The sequence below is a fragment of the Amphiura filiformis genome, chromosome 11 (genome assembly GCF_039555335.1).
Source record: "Amphiura filiformis chromosome 11, Afil_fr2py, whole genome shotgun sequence".
In the NCBI taxonomy this organism is placed as follows: domain Eukaryota; kingdom Metazoa; phylum Echinodermata; class Ophiuroidea; order Amphilepidida; family Amphiuridae; genus Amphiura; species Amphiura filiformis.
Window position 1 is genome coordinate 338,950 of NC_092638.1, and position 15,894 is coordinate 354,843.

Genomic DNA, 15,894 nt, shown 5'->3' on the forward strand with positions numbered 1-15,894 from the left:
TTGAGGAAAGTGAGAGCAATCACTCTCTACTGCTCTCCTTAAATCTGATATAGGAGAGTGATTTTTAGCTCTCCTTAGTTGACCATTCTCTCCTTGTAAATGCTCTTAACAACTCTCCTTGAAGGCTCCAGAAGAGCTATTTATTGCTCCCCTGCAGATTCCAACAATACATGGATCCTGGGTTTCTCTACCAGAAATTAGTTTGACCACAATTCCACCCCCCTTCCCTATGTAATAGGCATATTGCATAACAATCGATACAGCTCAGAGGATAGATAAGCTATTTTCTTTATTATACAATATGCTTATTGCATTGTGGAAAGGAATTTCGGTCAAGCTGACTTCCAGTAGAGAAACCCAGGATCTATGTATACATCTCTCTTGATGTAATTACCAGGGTTGTAGCCAGCCCAAGTTGAGCGCTGGCTAATTTACTATCCAGAAAGCACCTGACTGGGACATGTTATAGTCTGTATACTTTTCTCGAGTCAGTAATTTAGATATTATTTTTTTTGTATCTTTAAATGTAATGATGAGAAGTATATAAAGGTAGACACTTTCAGAAAGAAATGATGCAAGGAATCCAACTAGAATAACAGATTCCTGAAAAAATTAACAGTTTTTGAGAAAATCTCAAAATTTGATTTTACTTTACTGACTCGAGGAAGGTATACGGACTATAGTACACCACCTATTGACAAAGCTGGTTTACCCACAAAAAATAATGGCCACCATGTCAATCGAGTAAATGTTATGTAGACTAAAGCCATCAGTCGTATACACTGTGCATGTATTCGTGTTATTCTTGTAGTGACTACAGAAACTGAAGTTCAGTGTGAAGGGTATTCCAAACTTATTCCGGTTATTCTTGTTACAAACCTTGTTTCAAAGGCAGCTTTAAACTTATACAATGGAAGACACATGCCAGGGATCTCCTGCAGCATAGGTATGATCATCAGTCTCAGTTTGTCGGCGTTAGAGTCACTTCTGGGCAGCACAATTACATGTAGTAACCTGGATCCTATCTGACGACGGTTAACATTGCCTAAGACACGTATGGCATCGGACATTGAGGCTACTCGTACCACAGCTTGGCATTGACCACTGTATTGCTCTCCAAATATGAGATGTAGCACCTATGTGGGAAGACAAAGTATATGTATATTACATGTAGTAATCTAGATCCTATCTGACGTCGGGTTAACATTGCCTAAGACACGTATGGCATCGGACATTGAGGCTACTCGTACCACAGCTTGGCATTGACCACTGTATTGCTCTCCAAATATGAGATGTAGCACCTATGTGGGAAGACAAAGTATATGTATATTACATGTAGTAATCTAGATCCTATCTGACGTCGGTTAACATTGCCTAAGACACGTATGGCATCGGACATTGAGGCTACTCGTACCACAGCTTGGCATTGACCACTGTATTGCTCTCCAAATATGAGATGTAGCACCTATGTGGGAAGACAAAGTATATGTATATTACATGTAGTAATCTAGATCCTATCTGACGTCGGTTAACATTGCCTAAGACACGTATGGCATCGGACATTGAGGCTACTCGTACCACAGCTTGGCATTGACCACTGTATTGCTCTCCAAATATGAGATGTAGCACCTATGTGGGAAGACATAATTAGAGAATAAAAGATGTCATAATGGATGTTATGGCCAATATTTTGATAACTCAATAACGATAGGTGGTGGATAGCACAAACAATACTTTTTTTAATCCTTGTTATCAGGTAAGTAATTTGATATATCTTTCAACAAGATCAAAGCATTTTCATATTTTACCCCTGTGTGACCTTTTATGACCTCTAGCGAAAAACGTACCCTACAATTGGAGTCCACTAGCCTCCTAGCATGCAGTGATCTAGAGGATCTATACTAACACCTCATGGTATCAAAGATTGGTTGACATGGGTGTACGGTGTTGAACTCGGCCATTTTTCAAAACCCCTTGCTCATAGACTAATCCCATTCTACTCCCAAAATGTTATGATCATGCCTGGGCAGTTTTAATTTTACTCCTACAAGTTTTTTGCACAATAATCAGGACTCATAAATGGACATGACAAGAGCAACAGTATAATGACAGGGTTTTCTAATACACACCTTACAATGATCGCTCAATACGGCCACAAGGTGGCGCTTTAAGTCTTTCCTCGGCATCTGATGATCCAAATTGGTGATGAGTAACTCCACGCCTTGCTGCGCCGGATCCTGATCCTGATATGGCACATACTGCCAGCCTTTTGGTTTACAATTAGCAAGCATAGGTGATGGCACCCTGTATTGACCCCTCAGAGGAGGTGACTCAACTCCATCACCCCTATTCCACATGGACTGACCCGCTACTGGTGGTGTGAGTCTTTGTACTTGTGGGATGGGTTTGAATGTACCATGTTGGTTGGAGGGGTAACCTCTCAGTTGACCAGCAGGAATGGGAGGGGAAGCTCTTGGAGCATCTCCTGTGATAAAAAGAAAACATTTCCAATAACACTAAGAGCTGATCAAAGAAAGATTTAATTTTTGTTAACTTGTGGCATTCACAAATTTTATCTTTCTTTAGAATGGTCAGCACACGTAAACAACTGCAGGTTTAAGAAAAGAAAGATGTGCTCTTGACCAGAGTCAAATTGGTTACCTTTGAATCTCTAGAATGACACTTTGACCACAAAGCCACAGATACTGAGTGAACATTGGAATGCTAAAAGTCCATGCTACTGCTATACAAATAGAAAGTATTTTAATTGTTTTTTCCCCAAATCTTTTCCAATTTGGTTTTAATTACATGTATCGAAGATCATTACAAATCAGAATCAAAGCTGTCACCATATATCAACCCCCATTTATAAGTCCTCAGATAAATAAAGCTATCCTACCGGTAGCTCTAAGCAGTCCAGTTGCCTTCAGGGCCTGCCTCCAATACATGCTCACTTCTGAATCGCTCTGTCTATCATCCTCTGAACTCCTCGCTGAAAAATGCCCTCTATTGGTTCTTGAATCATCACCAATCACAACAATTTCCGGCGATGCTCTCTGGGTGGTCGATTCAAGAGGCTTAAACGCTGCAGCGAGTCTGTTACCAGCTAGTGATGGAGTGTATACCGATTGAGCATTTGAAGGCATCCCAGAAAATGCAGTGGTAGCCTGGTTCCCAGTCTCTTTGTTAGTCCCATACATGTGTTGAGCGCCTATAGGGGATTGGGTTCGTGACTGTGGCTGCGATTGAGTCCTGGATGGAGGTCTTGATGAAGGTCTAGGTGCAGGTGGGAAGAAGTAATTATACTGACTGGAAGATGTAGCCGCTGTGCTTCGAGGTGTGCCTATTGGAGATTGATGTTCACGAGGAGTACCTGTGATCACCGACAAGAAATAGAGAAGTTAGAAAGAATTAGTGCTGATATTCAATCTTCGTTTCAGTACTTCTTAGTGCTACTGTTCAAAATAAAAGCATTGTTTTGGCTTTCATGATATGATGATTTCATTATCACAAAATCAGGACCTGAAAGTCAAATTACATTTTACAAAAGAGAAATAAGCAAAGAACAAAAACAAGGTAATATAATGAATTCATAATATACATACTTTGAATCTGTTTACTATGGCTTGCAGAAGTGCCCCCAGTGTTCCAATACAGGAAAATACTGTACCCACAGCCTGCCTACCTACATGTAGTATTACGAATTGGTCTTTACCACCCAGCTGTTGACTGATGTTAACTGGTATGCTTTGACTTAATCTATGGTTTTCTGATGGGCAAGAGGTAGCTGACTGAACATAAGCAATAGATCTGCACACATACCCCCACACCCCTACCCCCCCCCCCCCACACACACAGCCTAGTGCCCTACCTATTGGAGCTTAAACTTCACCACCCAGCTGATTGATGTTAACTGGTATGCCTGGACCTAACCCAGGTTGTTCTGATGGGTGGGTGGTAGGTGACTGAAGATTTGCTATAGGTCTGCATACATGCCCACTCCCAAGCACACCAGTCACCTACCTATTGGAGACTGGGTTTTACCACCCAGCTACTGACCCATGTTAACTGGTATTCCTGGACCTAACCCAGGTTATTCTGATGGGTGGGTGGTAGGTAAGGTGACTGAAGATTTGCTATAGGTCTGCACACATACCCACCCCCAAACACACCAGTCACCTACCTATTGGAGACTGGGTTTTACCACCCAGCTGCTGACCCATGTTAACTGGTATACCTGGACCTAACCCAGGTGTTCTGATGGGTGGGTAGTAGGTGATTGGAAGTTAGCAATAGCTCTGCACACATACCCATCCCCACCCCCAAACACACCAGTCACCTACCTATTGGAGACTGAGTTTTACCACCCAGCTGCTGACCCATGTTAACTGGTATACCTGGACCTAACCCAGGTGTTCTGATGGGTGGGTAGTAGGTGATTGGAAGTTAGCAATAGCTCTGCACACATACCCATCCCCACCCCCAAACACACCAGTCACCTACCTATTGGAGACTGGGTTTTACCACCCAGCTGCTGACCCATGTTAACTGGTATGCCTGGACCTAACCCAGGTGTTCTGATGGGTGGGTAGTAGGTGATTGGAAGTTAGCAATAGCTCTGCACACATACCCTCTCCACCCCCAAACACAACAGTCACCTACCTATCGGAGACTGGGTTTTACCACCCAGCTGCTGACCCATGTTAACTGGTATGCCTGGACCTAACCCAGGTTGTTCTGATGGGTGGGTAGTAGGTGATTGGAAGTTAGCAATAGCTCTGCACACATACCCCCCCCCCCCAAACACACCAGTCACCTACCTATCGGAGACTGGGTTTTACCACCCAGCTGCTGACCCATGTTAACTGGTATGCCTGGACCTAACCCAGGTTGTTCTGATGGGTGGGTAGTAGGTGATTGGAGATTGGCAATAGGTCTGCACACATACCCTCCCCCCCCCCACCCCCACACACACACAGTCACCTACCTATTGGAGACTGAGTTTTACCACCAAGCTGCTGACCCATGTTAACTGGTATGCCTGGACCTAACCCAGGTTGTTCTGATGGGTGGGTAGTAGGTGATTGGAGATTGGCAATAGGTCTGCACACATACCCTCCCCCCCCCCCCCCACCCCCACACACACCAGTCACCTACCTATTGGAGACTGAGTTTTACCACCAAGCTGCTGACCCATGTTAACTGGTATGCCTGGACCTAACCCAGGTTGTTCTGATGGGTGGGTAGTAGGTGATTGTAGATTTGCAATAGGTCTGCTAAAGTCTTGCTGATTAAGCTGCTTGATGGCTTGCTGTAATATCTGAGATGGCTGATATTGTTGAGATGTTTGAGTTCCCCCACCAGAGGATGCTGGGACTGGTGGCAATGGTAGTCTAAATGGTGGAAGCTGCATGGGCAAGGTCTGGGCTTTTTCTATGAAATAAAAGAAAACAACATACAATAACTTTACACATTGTAACACATTTGAATTGTAACAAAACCAGATGTTTCAATGCAAATATAATCATATCAGGAGACTGCTTATTTTTTTGTGATAATCCAATTGAGCTTTTGCCATACAGGCTGATGGCTTAAACACAAGTGATCTGGTCCAATGCATTCCCACTTTCACTCTTCAGGAACAAAGTTGTTTTCAGCAATGGATCATATCGTTATGAATTCAGCAGAGTGAGGAATCGACCATTTTGAGCAAATTGCGTTATTGTATGCTTGTGATTAAGTTTCAGGCGATCTTTCATTTCCACCAAAAATTAATTGGTGGAAATATTGAAATTGTGATTTGGACGAATCATGCGATTAATGAATTTGTCCAAAAGATGAATCGTTTACTTAGCTGTACAAATCAGGCTAGCTGGAAACTCTGGTCTTTCTATATTACATGTCCTATACTGTTATATTTTATACCAATAGGTAGCTATAGGTATCTTCATTCCAGTGATACCAAAATACGTACAAACATTTGCCACACGTTATCGCTATGGCGTAATTATGTCACAGCGCCGTTGCAAAATTGGGAAATCACAGAAAATTTATGCCAATATTTTTAGTTTTCACTATTACGGGGATGACTAATTATAAGTTATATACCAAGTTTAGAATATATATATATCCTTCTTGCATAAAAAAAGCCATCTTATGGCCCACTTGCCATGATTTCCTCATCAGCTGAGCTCTAAGATGACTGTCAATCTCCTTAAGACTCCTTCCCTTGTCTCTGTTGATGTGAACTAGAGCTTGAATCTCTTCTATGGCTACTATTACGCCTGCCTACTGAGGGTACATTGATGATAGATGAAGACTTGTATACCAACTTACCATTATTAACAGAGTACTCATCAGCAGAGCTCTTATCTCCCTGAGAGTCCATCCTTTGTCTCTGTTGATGTGGACTAGAGCTTGAATCTCTTCTCGGGCTTCTGTTCGTCCTGCCTACTACATTGATGATAGATGAAGGCTTGTTCTTGGGGAATGAGATGCTGATTTTGTTGCCAAATACTTTCTCACCTTCTAGCCGCTTTTTGGCTCTATCGGATAAAATTGAAATGGAAAATTTGATGTGAATGATATTATCACACTACACAATTTTGAAATGTTTGGCGTGCCTGCGTGGTTTCGGACACAGCGTTGTTAAACGGTGATGAATGACGATGAATATCAGAAAGTGAGTGAAAACAAGATTTGTTGTCTGGGTTGCCAGAACATATTTGCTATAATGACCTACTTTAATGGCTGGGAAATCCCCTCACAAGTTTACTTATGAATATACTTACCTTAATGCACTCTCTGCATTGGGGAACTTGATAATAGCATTGTTATTGGAGTTGTGTATGACTTTCCCTCCACAGTTTTCAGACAGTTGACGGAGTCTATTGCGCACATGGTGAGGATCCTTCTTAGGAGGTAGATTGTGAACTACTAAAGTATTGCTTTCTATGGCAGCCTGAAGAGAAAGAAAGTAACAAATATACATGGTGAAGATAGATTCACCTTTTCAGTTTAGCCCAAAAGCATTTGCAATCAAAACAAAGAATATGAGGGTCATTCAAAAAGTTCTGCCTCAATGCTGCTTCTGAAAATAGTAGCCCCTTGATATTTTCCATGATTATAACCCAGGGATTATCTAGCTTGTTATCAAATTTGGTTCGATATCTTTTTTATTCATTCCTTACAGGTTGAGGAAAAATGAAATTGGGATTCAGTGCATCAAAAATGGTGAAATTTGTACAGATATCTACAAAGACATTAGTAGAAGTAACAATATCATATTATTTGGTGACTTACGATGGTTCAAATTGAAGCAGACAAAAAAAACATTAAAAATTGTTTAAAATTACATTTGAAAGCTGAAGCAATATTTACCTTAGCTGGTGATCTAAATGGCAAATCTGCAACCAACTCATGATAACGTAGAGATTCATTGGCACATGTCCTCAAAGCTTCAGAAGCTTCCTGACCATGAACTAATATCACATAGATTCCATTGCGGTGGCGAAGGTCAGAGAGGTTGCCGGCAAAGTTAACATCACCTGTTGCCAAAATGGAAAAAAAATATTAATATATCAATAACTCTTACATGTAGCCAATAGGTCACTTACTATCACATTATAAACCCACAAAAATGTAACCACCTGCATACAGGTATATATACCTACAAAAATACAGACTACGATTCTGTAGTCCACCCTCTTTTATCCGGCCATGATAGGATCAAGCATTCACCAGATTTAGTAAAAAGTCTGGATAAGTGAATTATACGTAATTCTACACTGAATGTTGGTAGTGTGGAAATTAAGACAAGAAATTATTTCATATGGGGTTATAACACTCAAAATATGGTATTACAACATAAAGCTGAATTTATAAAAGCGATTCTAACGCATGCTCAATGTTTACTTCTGTTTTCATAGCGTCAAGCTGATCAATCACTACAAATCGCTCAGGCAAAAACGATGTCACTTTTGCGAGTTTAAGAAATCTCAACTTTCGAGCGATGTCGCTTGACACATGAAATGTGCATCAACCAATCAATTTGATGAAAATCCCCCTCCATACCTGATATAAGTACTACAGTGGCTGGAGGATTGTGGGTATCAGCAAACCTTCTTAGACTCTGACGCAGTTTATCATCGGCAGCATTTTTGGCAGTGGCATTGATGTGAGCAACTGTCACCTGCAAATACAAATTAAATAATATTGTCACCGAGGTGTAAGTGTGTTACAGTAAATTTTTTATTACTTCCGTGGTCCGGGTACATGCTGGTGGTCGGCGATCGCATAAAAGTGACGAGGTCTCCTCCCCTTCTACACGCCGATGACCTACGGATCAACTGTCTTGTTAAGACTGTTGATCAGCCAATCAGCATGATGGTTTATCACTTTTGTGTTTATGCTTGTGTACGCTTGAATTGGCGCACAGCACACACCACAGAAGCAATAAAAAAAATTAATTAACTGTCATAGATCAGGCGTGGAAGTCCTCTTTTGGTCTACATGTAAAGTTTGTTCCAAGTTATGATGGGCGAAAATTAATCGTTTTTGTTACTGCACGTGTCAATCAAGTCCTAACTCACGTACGCATAAATTCATGTAAGCGTGCATCAGTCACGCATTACACAATAATGTGCTGCGCCCAACTGCATGCACGCCATACTATATCAACACATTGTGTTTTTTTGCCTATTATAAGCCGAACAGACTTTAGGCTATGCACTTTAGGCTATGCACTATCGTGCTCGCCTTTTCACCACAGGATGGGTTCCAGACTCGGCAGGACCAAGTGACTCGAATATTGCACTGGATACTTTGATGAATTCATTTACACCCAATGGCTGGGCAGTTTTGTGACAAAATTACAAACTAAGCCTAAGATCAGTAAAACAAAGATAGGAAATTCCATGTGTATGCCCCTGAGCATGCTTGAATTGGTTGACACACACAGAGTATTGATTATTGCTCATGTGAGAATACAATGCATTGCCAACATGTCCATTTTGTCATGTTTAGGGCAAGCTATTTTTTGCCAAGGTACTGGTTGCAATATGTATCTATCACCCCTCACCCTCCAGTACCTCTGGAAAAATAGTTTGCCCCATTTCCCCTCTAACCATGTAGTATTGCACCACCTGGTATTTGTATACTACTAACCTGAGCATCATTTAATTCCTGTATAACAACTGGGCTTTCCTTACTGATATCACACACACACATGAACTCGGCCTCTCTGTGTCCGGTCAAGAAACAATCTCATGGCACACACCACCTGGTATTTGTATACTACATGTACCTACCTGAGCATCATTTAATTCCTGTATAACAACTGGGCTCTCCTTACTGATATCACACACACACATGAACTCAGCCTCTCTGTGTCCAGTAAAAAAACGATCTCGGATCCTCTGAGCCACACTCAGAGCTGACTTCCCTCGTGGTACTGCACAGTTTTCTATGTCCCAGAAGACTCCTATAGGTGGAGGATTGTCTAAACTTGAGCTGGAGTTGTTCTTATCATCTGTTGTTGAGAGAAATTGACATAGAATATGTAAGCATAGATGATGAGACTTGTCAACTAATCACAGAATATTCGGGAAGGTTCTCTGGGCTAACACTGGAATTGGTCTGTCTATTTTCAAATTAAATTGACGAAGGCATGTATGAATACAGATAAAGGGCTTATCAATTAATCACAGAGACTCACTGCTAAGGAGGACTCTGTAACCTAAGGCTGGAATTGGTATCTATTTTTGTGAAGAACTGTCAAGGAAAATATTAACGAAGATTTGTTTTGGGGCTTAACCATATTCCAAAAGTTGACCCACAAGGGTCAAACTGGTATTTCTGTTTAAAAAACAAAATATTTAGTCATAGTGTTGAGAAGCGTCAAGAATGATGGTGGCAAAATTGCAGCGGTTTGAGACTGGTGGAAACCCTCCAATAGGGGTCCAGGTGACAGAAGAACCCCTAGTGGGGTCAGGACAAGCTGTCACACATGACAAAACATGCATCAGACATGCTTTTTTCCTAACCAGCCCATCCAACAGATGCCCTGAAATGTTGTTACTACAAGGCCAAATAAGAAAATTAATTAGTTTCGCATCCACCTCCCTCCTCACTTTCTGGGCTTTTAAGTTTTTAATAATTTGGTAAAATGTTAATGCTAATAAACAAGTTTATTAATCGGCATGAATCACTTGCAAGTGTTTTGCGAAACTCTAATGGGTCTAACCCCTCAATCTTAAATAAAAAGACTCATTTCCCTAGCAGATGCTGAAAATACTCCCTCCCCCTTGTAAACAAATGTTTAATTTCATGTGGCAAAACTAGTGATGGCGTACCAACCACAAAAAACAGGACAACATTGATCAAATTTGAGCCCTTCATCTTCCCTTTGGAATGTTTTAGGTCACAGTTATCCTTACATTGCAGCATAACAATTGCAATTTTGTGTGCGTTTCGCTTGCATTCGTCCCAGCATTGGATCATGGTGGCCGAGCGAAACGGGCTCAGACTCATAATCATAATGAGTAAGGCACTTTATCTTGATTACTCCTCTTCACTCAGGTGCATAAATGGGTACTGGCATTCTTAAATGCTGGAAGGGTAACAGACTCTCTGTGGAGGAGGTATATCGATCCCCCTATAGCAACATTACATGGAGCGGTCTGGCCCAATCACCAATGAAAGAGAGATGGGCATTCCGATCACTGTTTATACAGGATTGTCTCCTTTACATTTACCTTTTGCACTTTTATCTTACATCCTGGTATTTTAGCAGCGGATCAGCTGGCAATTTAGCCATATTTAGTACACCTTGGACATAAAGATATGGACAGGTTGCTTTCAGGCTGGACAGGCTACTTTTGAGGGCAGCCTGTCCTGTGAAATACTTGCTTTTATGCTGAATTTTACACACTTGAGTATCATGATCAGGAATCACAATACTCTCGTAATCAATGGGAAATATTAGGCTTTTACCACTACGCTGAAAAGTAGACCCACATTAAAGTTGTTTTCTTTAAACCTTCGTGGTCCGGGTACACGCTGGTGAATTGCGATCGCGTAGAAGTGACAAGGTCGCCTACTACGCGCCGCGCCAAAGACCAATGGGTCAGCCGGCTTGTTGTCAAGTGCATTGATCAGCCAATCAGCGTGATTGTTTATTGCTTTTGTGTTTACGCTCGTGTACGCGATAGGCACAGGCACGACCACGGAAGTTTAAAGAAAACAACTTTAAGAGCGATGTATTTAACATGTCTGGTCTATATTGTGCGTGTCAAATAACTTAGGCAAATGTATTAATAATTTGTGATGCTTCTAGCGAGATGTCACAAGGCAATTCTCAACATAAAATATATTGATATTAATCCTCGATGTTATAAGGCCAGCTGATCACGAGCTGATCAAACTATGTATATACATACCTTTGGTTAAAATGCTACTCTTATCTGGACTTTGGTACAGGTGAATTGCACTAATAGATGACAGCATACTCTCATCTAAACCAGATGCTCTAGCCTGCTGCTGTAATGGACTACTGCTACATACTGTGTTTGATGATCTATTAGCACCGTTGGGACGAATGGGACTACTGCATATGTTAACACCTGCTGGCCCTATTCCTTGATGTAATGTATTACCACATATGACAGCGCTACGACATGGACTTATACCACTGCATACAGACGGTGGGTGGATAGTGTGGCGTAAGGGACTTGTGTTTGGACAAATGGAATGTGTGGCAACCTGTTGAAGGCATTGGTGTCCAATACGCTGTGGGCTGGGGAGGAAAGAACACAAAATGTAATCATTTAATTTGGTCGCAATAATCCAGCTGTGATGAAAGCGCAACATTTGGACTCATTACCTACATTGGCATTAGCACTGGACATGCAATTACATGTTTGGACATTGCAGGACGTCGTCACCAGGGTACGAATCGCCTGTATCGTTGCTACATTTTGCTACACTAATTTCAGCTTGTATAGCAGTTTTTACAATGTAAAATCATATACCAACGTTGGCCTCATAAAGAATGAACAGACAATTGCTATACAAGATTTTCAAACGAATTTGGTCGTCACATATTGCTGCTTAATGATTGCACTGATGGAGAAAGGGGGGCAGAGGCTGTGATGAAATCCCCCACCTATAAACTTACCTATGAAACTGTTGTATTGGTATCAAGCCTGCATTGGCATTAGCACTGGACATGCAATTACAAGTCGTCTGGACATTGCTGGGCATCATCACATATTGCTGCTTGTGGCGCTAGCAGTAGCACTACAGGAGAAAGGGGCACAGACTTGATGACAATCCCCCACCTATAAACTTACCTATGAAACTGTTGGATTGGTATCAAGCCTGCATTGGCATTAGCACTGGACATGCAATTACAAGTCGTCTGGACACAGTTTGGACATTGCTGGGCGTCATCACATATCACTGCTTGTGGCGCCGGTCCTGGAACAAGTCCACTGCATAAGATATCCTGGGGTTTCAATAGAGCTAAGATTCCCTGGCCTTCTGTATTACTAGTAGCACCTGATGAAATATTGAAGAATATGACCAATAACAATGAAGGGTTTGTTTATACATGGATCGCCACTTAGTATTTAAACTTTTTTGTTTGGCTTGTGTGAAATTGTGTGAAGTTGTAGGATATTATACCAGTATCGAGGTGACTGTATTTGCCGTAACGGGTTAGGGCTTCCGGCAAATCGGCACTCTCATCAAGATTGGGGGTATTTCAAACCAAAATCGAAATAGTTTGCCCTACCTATATGACAACCTCATCCCAACAGCCTAAGTTTGGTGAAATAAAACAAATACTACATGGTTTATACCGGGGAAATAGGGCAACTATTTTTCCTTCTGTACTTGCTACGGTAAAAAATTCAAGCCACATTTTGCAGCGGAAAATAAAGCTAACAAGAAAATCTCAGCGGAGAGCTGAATATTGTTGCAAAAAACAACATATGACGCAGCGGTAAAAATATTTAAGCCTACTGGCCTTGAGGGTGGAGATGTGAATTAATGGTTCTTTGACAAAATCCACTTACCTTGAAATTGGCAAGTAGAGGCCGATTGTTGAACAGGTGGATGGACAGGTGGGTGACTAATTGATGTGATTGTCTGAACAGATCCCTGCTGTAATACAGCCAGTAACTTAGTTGACATCTCCTGAGGATTACCAGATGGATTACAGTTAACACAAACACATGGATTGGAAGATCCTCCTGCATTGCACGTGTTATGTCCAGATGGAGGAGGCGGGGCTGCTGTCAAGATCCCTTGTCGTGCATTCTGCTGAAGCCACTGCAACACATGGTCACTCTTTGATGAGCAAGTTGATCCTGCGGACACATTACAAACATGCTGCAAGCCAACAGACATATCTGACGTTGTTACCATAGCGGGCATGGAACGATTGAATACCGTCTCGTGGGTTTCATATTCTCTGACATAATCCAGACTCCTATTGTGCCTTAAATTAGGATATTTGTATCTCCGATCATCCTTCAAATGACCCACTTTATCCTGAGAGATCTCGTCTAAACTACTTTCTCCGTCCGCTTCCGTGGATCTTCCATTGCCAGAATTCTCAGTGGAACACTGACTTGTACTTGTCAAAGACGAGTCCTCAACCGCTTCTTGTCTTATCTTTTCTAATCTCAACTTTTCTGCCGATTTGCTTCTTCTACCACCATCCATCTTATCCGTCTTGCTTGACGATAAGCTTCTCTCTGCGCTATGGTACTTTTTAGACCGTTCTGGGTAATTTCTCCTACCCATATTTTTATCTCCACTATTGTTGGCCTGCTTACCAGAATGCCTACTACTCTGTCGACTCCCGTATCCACTGTCTTTTTTCCCATTACCCGTTTCATTTGAGCCATCTTTTCTATTTGGATTATCGCTGTTGCGTGAGCTACTATACACATAACCACCTCTCCGAGAGCGAGACGATGGTCTGTTTCCATGCTGAACAATAGGACTGGGATTTCGATCATTACCACCGCATGGAATGTTAGGGCTGTAACTCCTTGAACGACGATACGGTGATTTGTTTGATGATATCCTCTTCCCTTCGTTCTTTACTTGACTGTATTCTTCACTCCAGGTCTCGGGACCTTCTCCGGGACCCCATCCTGACGCTTTTCCTGAAAATTAAAGATAAATATCAAAAAATTCAACTGCTGTTTACACTGTTATTTTCGCGATGGTTTTATTTTCCCGAAAATTCGCGAGTGGACGCACAGGCGAGAAAATAACACATGAAAATAAGCGAAGTAAACCACGCAGACGCGCCGGACGCGAGTGAAACATGAACAACGGTGAAACATGATTGAATCCCTTTCAACAACGAAAAGAAGCTAAATATCGTATAATTCACGATTATTTTACGAGGAATGTCACTGAGTTAATCATTGCCACTCAGCCTTACAAAAACTTCGATGATTTCTCTTTTGATATCAGCAATAAAACTACAGAATAAAACGGCAATCTTTAGCCGCTACCTGAAAAATACTGAATTCAACTTGTAAGCTTGCATACGCATAAAGGTTCCAGGCATGATTTAATTTTACGCGCTCTCGCGTAACGCGTAGTCTCGCTCGCGTTCGCGTATACGCTACAGTAAAAGTGTGGCTTCATCACGGATTAACAACGGTTGGCTCCTGCACAAAGGTATAGGAGGAGTTGTTGAAATTGGTATATATGATCTTTCATAGCTAGAGAGTGATTCAATCGCTTGCCTAGCATCATGCTAGCAGTGATTGACTACTAGCTTTAAAATCTAAACGGCAAGGCCTGCTACAAAACACTTTTGAGGTGCAAGATGATCAATACATGATAGATGTATTTAACACCAAAATACGGCCAAGTACCGTACCTTAGATAGAATACTTTATCATCTACCAACTGCATATGTCATTGTGTTATTGCTTGTCACAAATTGCTTGTCACAAATCTCAGTGAATGGTCAAATTGGACTGAAAACCTCTTTTTTGTCCCTTTTCTTCCTGGAAGGCTTTACAATTGCGGCCGTGAGTACTGCGATCCGGGGACTGTCTTTTGGAATTTGCAGGAGAGCATTAAATAGCTCTTCTGGAACCTTGAAGAGAGATGTTTAGAGCATTTACAATAGAATGTAAGGAGAGAATGGTCAACTAAGGAGAGCTAAAAATCACTCTCTTATATCAGATTTAAGGAGAGCAGTAGAGAGAGCAGTAGAGAGCATTATTGCTCTCGCTCTCCTCAAAAGGCAGTCCCTGGCGATCGAGTTTTCCTCCGGTGCTTAGCTTTGTGCCAATTCTAGCAATTCCTGCACCAGTCGACCTTAGCAGGAATACTGATCCCAGCTAATACTAACCTTTACTTTGTGGCTTCGTACTCATAGTTTCCATCTTCTTGAATCACTTCATTCTATAGTAATCACACACACACACCAATGTACCGTACCATACTACGGTACCACTGAAATGACAAAATAAACAATACAATTTACAGGATGATTTAACAACGAATTGGGTCTTCATGTAAGTTTTTCAAGCACTAATATAATATTTTTATAAAATTATTAATGCTATGAAAATTTGGCAATCAGCTAGTCCCATAGACATGTGATGAAACTTGTCTAAATGTCTCAGTTAAAGCAATCTTTGTTAAAACTTCTGACCAGATGGTGTGACTGTGGTACCGAGGGATACTTGGAACTTAATGATTGTACATGTACATGTACAAGCAAATTTTTGCCTCACTTTTCAAAACATCATCTTTTTATGTTAAGACATCAAGGCATTTAAAAACAGCTGTTATCTTTTTATGATAAAGCTGATGGGTTGGCGCCACAGATTTGGAGAAGGAGAACCAGGACTC

General features: G+C 41.4%; 1 protein-coding gene across 1 annotated transcript in view; it reads right to left on the bottom strand.

Annotated features, from left to right (window-relative positions):
- LOC140164177 (meiosis regulator and mRNA stability factor 1-like) overlaps positions 1 to 14,950 on the bottom strand; it is a 29,452-nt gene extending 14,502 nt beyond the window's left edge. The window contains exons 1-15 of the mRNA XM_072187419.1: positions 14,935 to 14,950; positions 13,077 to 14,177; positions 12,351 to 12,558; positions 11,439 to 11,794; positions 9,309 to 9,529; positions 8,074 to 8,191; positions 7,381 to 7,547; positions 6,792 to 6,961; positions 6,337 to 6,545; positions 5,158 to 5,433; positions 4,988 to 5,062; positions 4,663 to 4,776; positions 2,900 to 3,373; positions 2,130 to 2,485; positions 880 to 1,136 (exon numbers count right to left, since the gene is read on the bottom strand). Of these exons, the coding sequence (XP_072043520.1) occupies positions 880 to 1,136; positions 2,130 to 2,485; positions 2,900 to 3,373; positions 4,663 to 4,776; positions 4,988 to 5,062; positions 5,158 to 5,433; positions 6,337 to 6,545; positions 6,792 to 6,961; positions 7,381 to 7,547; positions 8,074 to 8,191; positions 9,309 to 9,529; positions 11,439 to 11,794; positions 12,351 to 12,558; positions 13,077 to 14,177; positions 14,935 to 14,950 (4,118 nt within the window). The remainder of the gene's footprint in view (positions 1 to 879; positions 1,137 to 2,129; positions 2,486 to 2,899; positions 3,374 to 4,662; positions 4,777 to 4,987; positions 5,063 to 5,157; positions 5,434 to 6,336; positions 6,546 to 6,791; positions 6,962 to 7,380; positions 7,548 to 8,073; positions 8,192 to 9,308; positions 9,530 to 11,438; positions 11,795 to 12,350; positions 12,559 to 13,076; positions 14,178 to 14,934) is intronic.
- Positions 14,951 to 15,894: the final 944 nt, after the last annotated feature.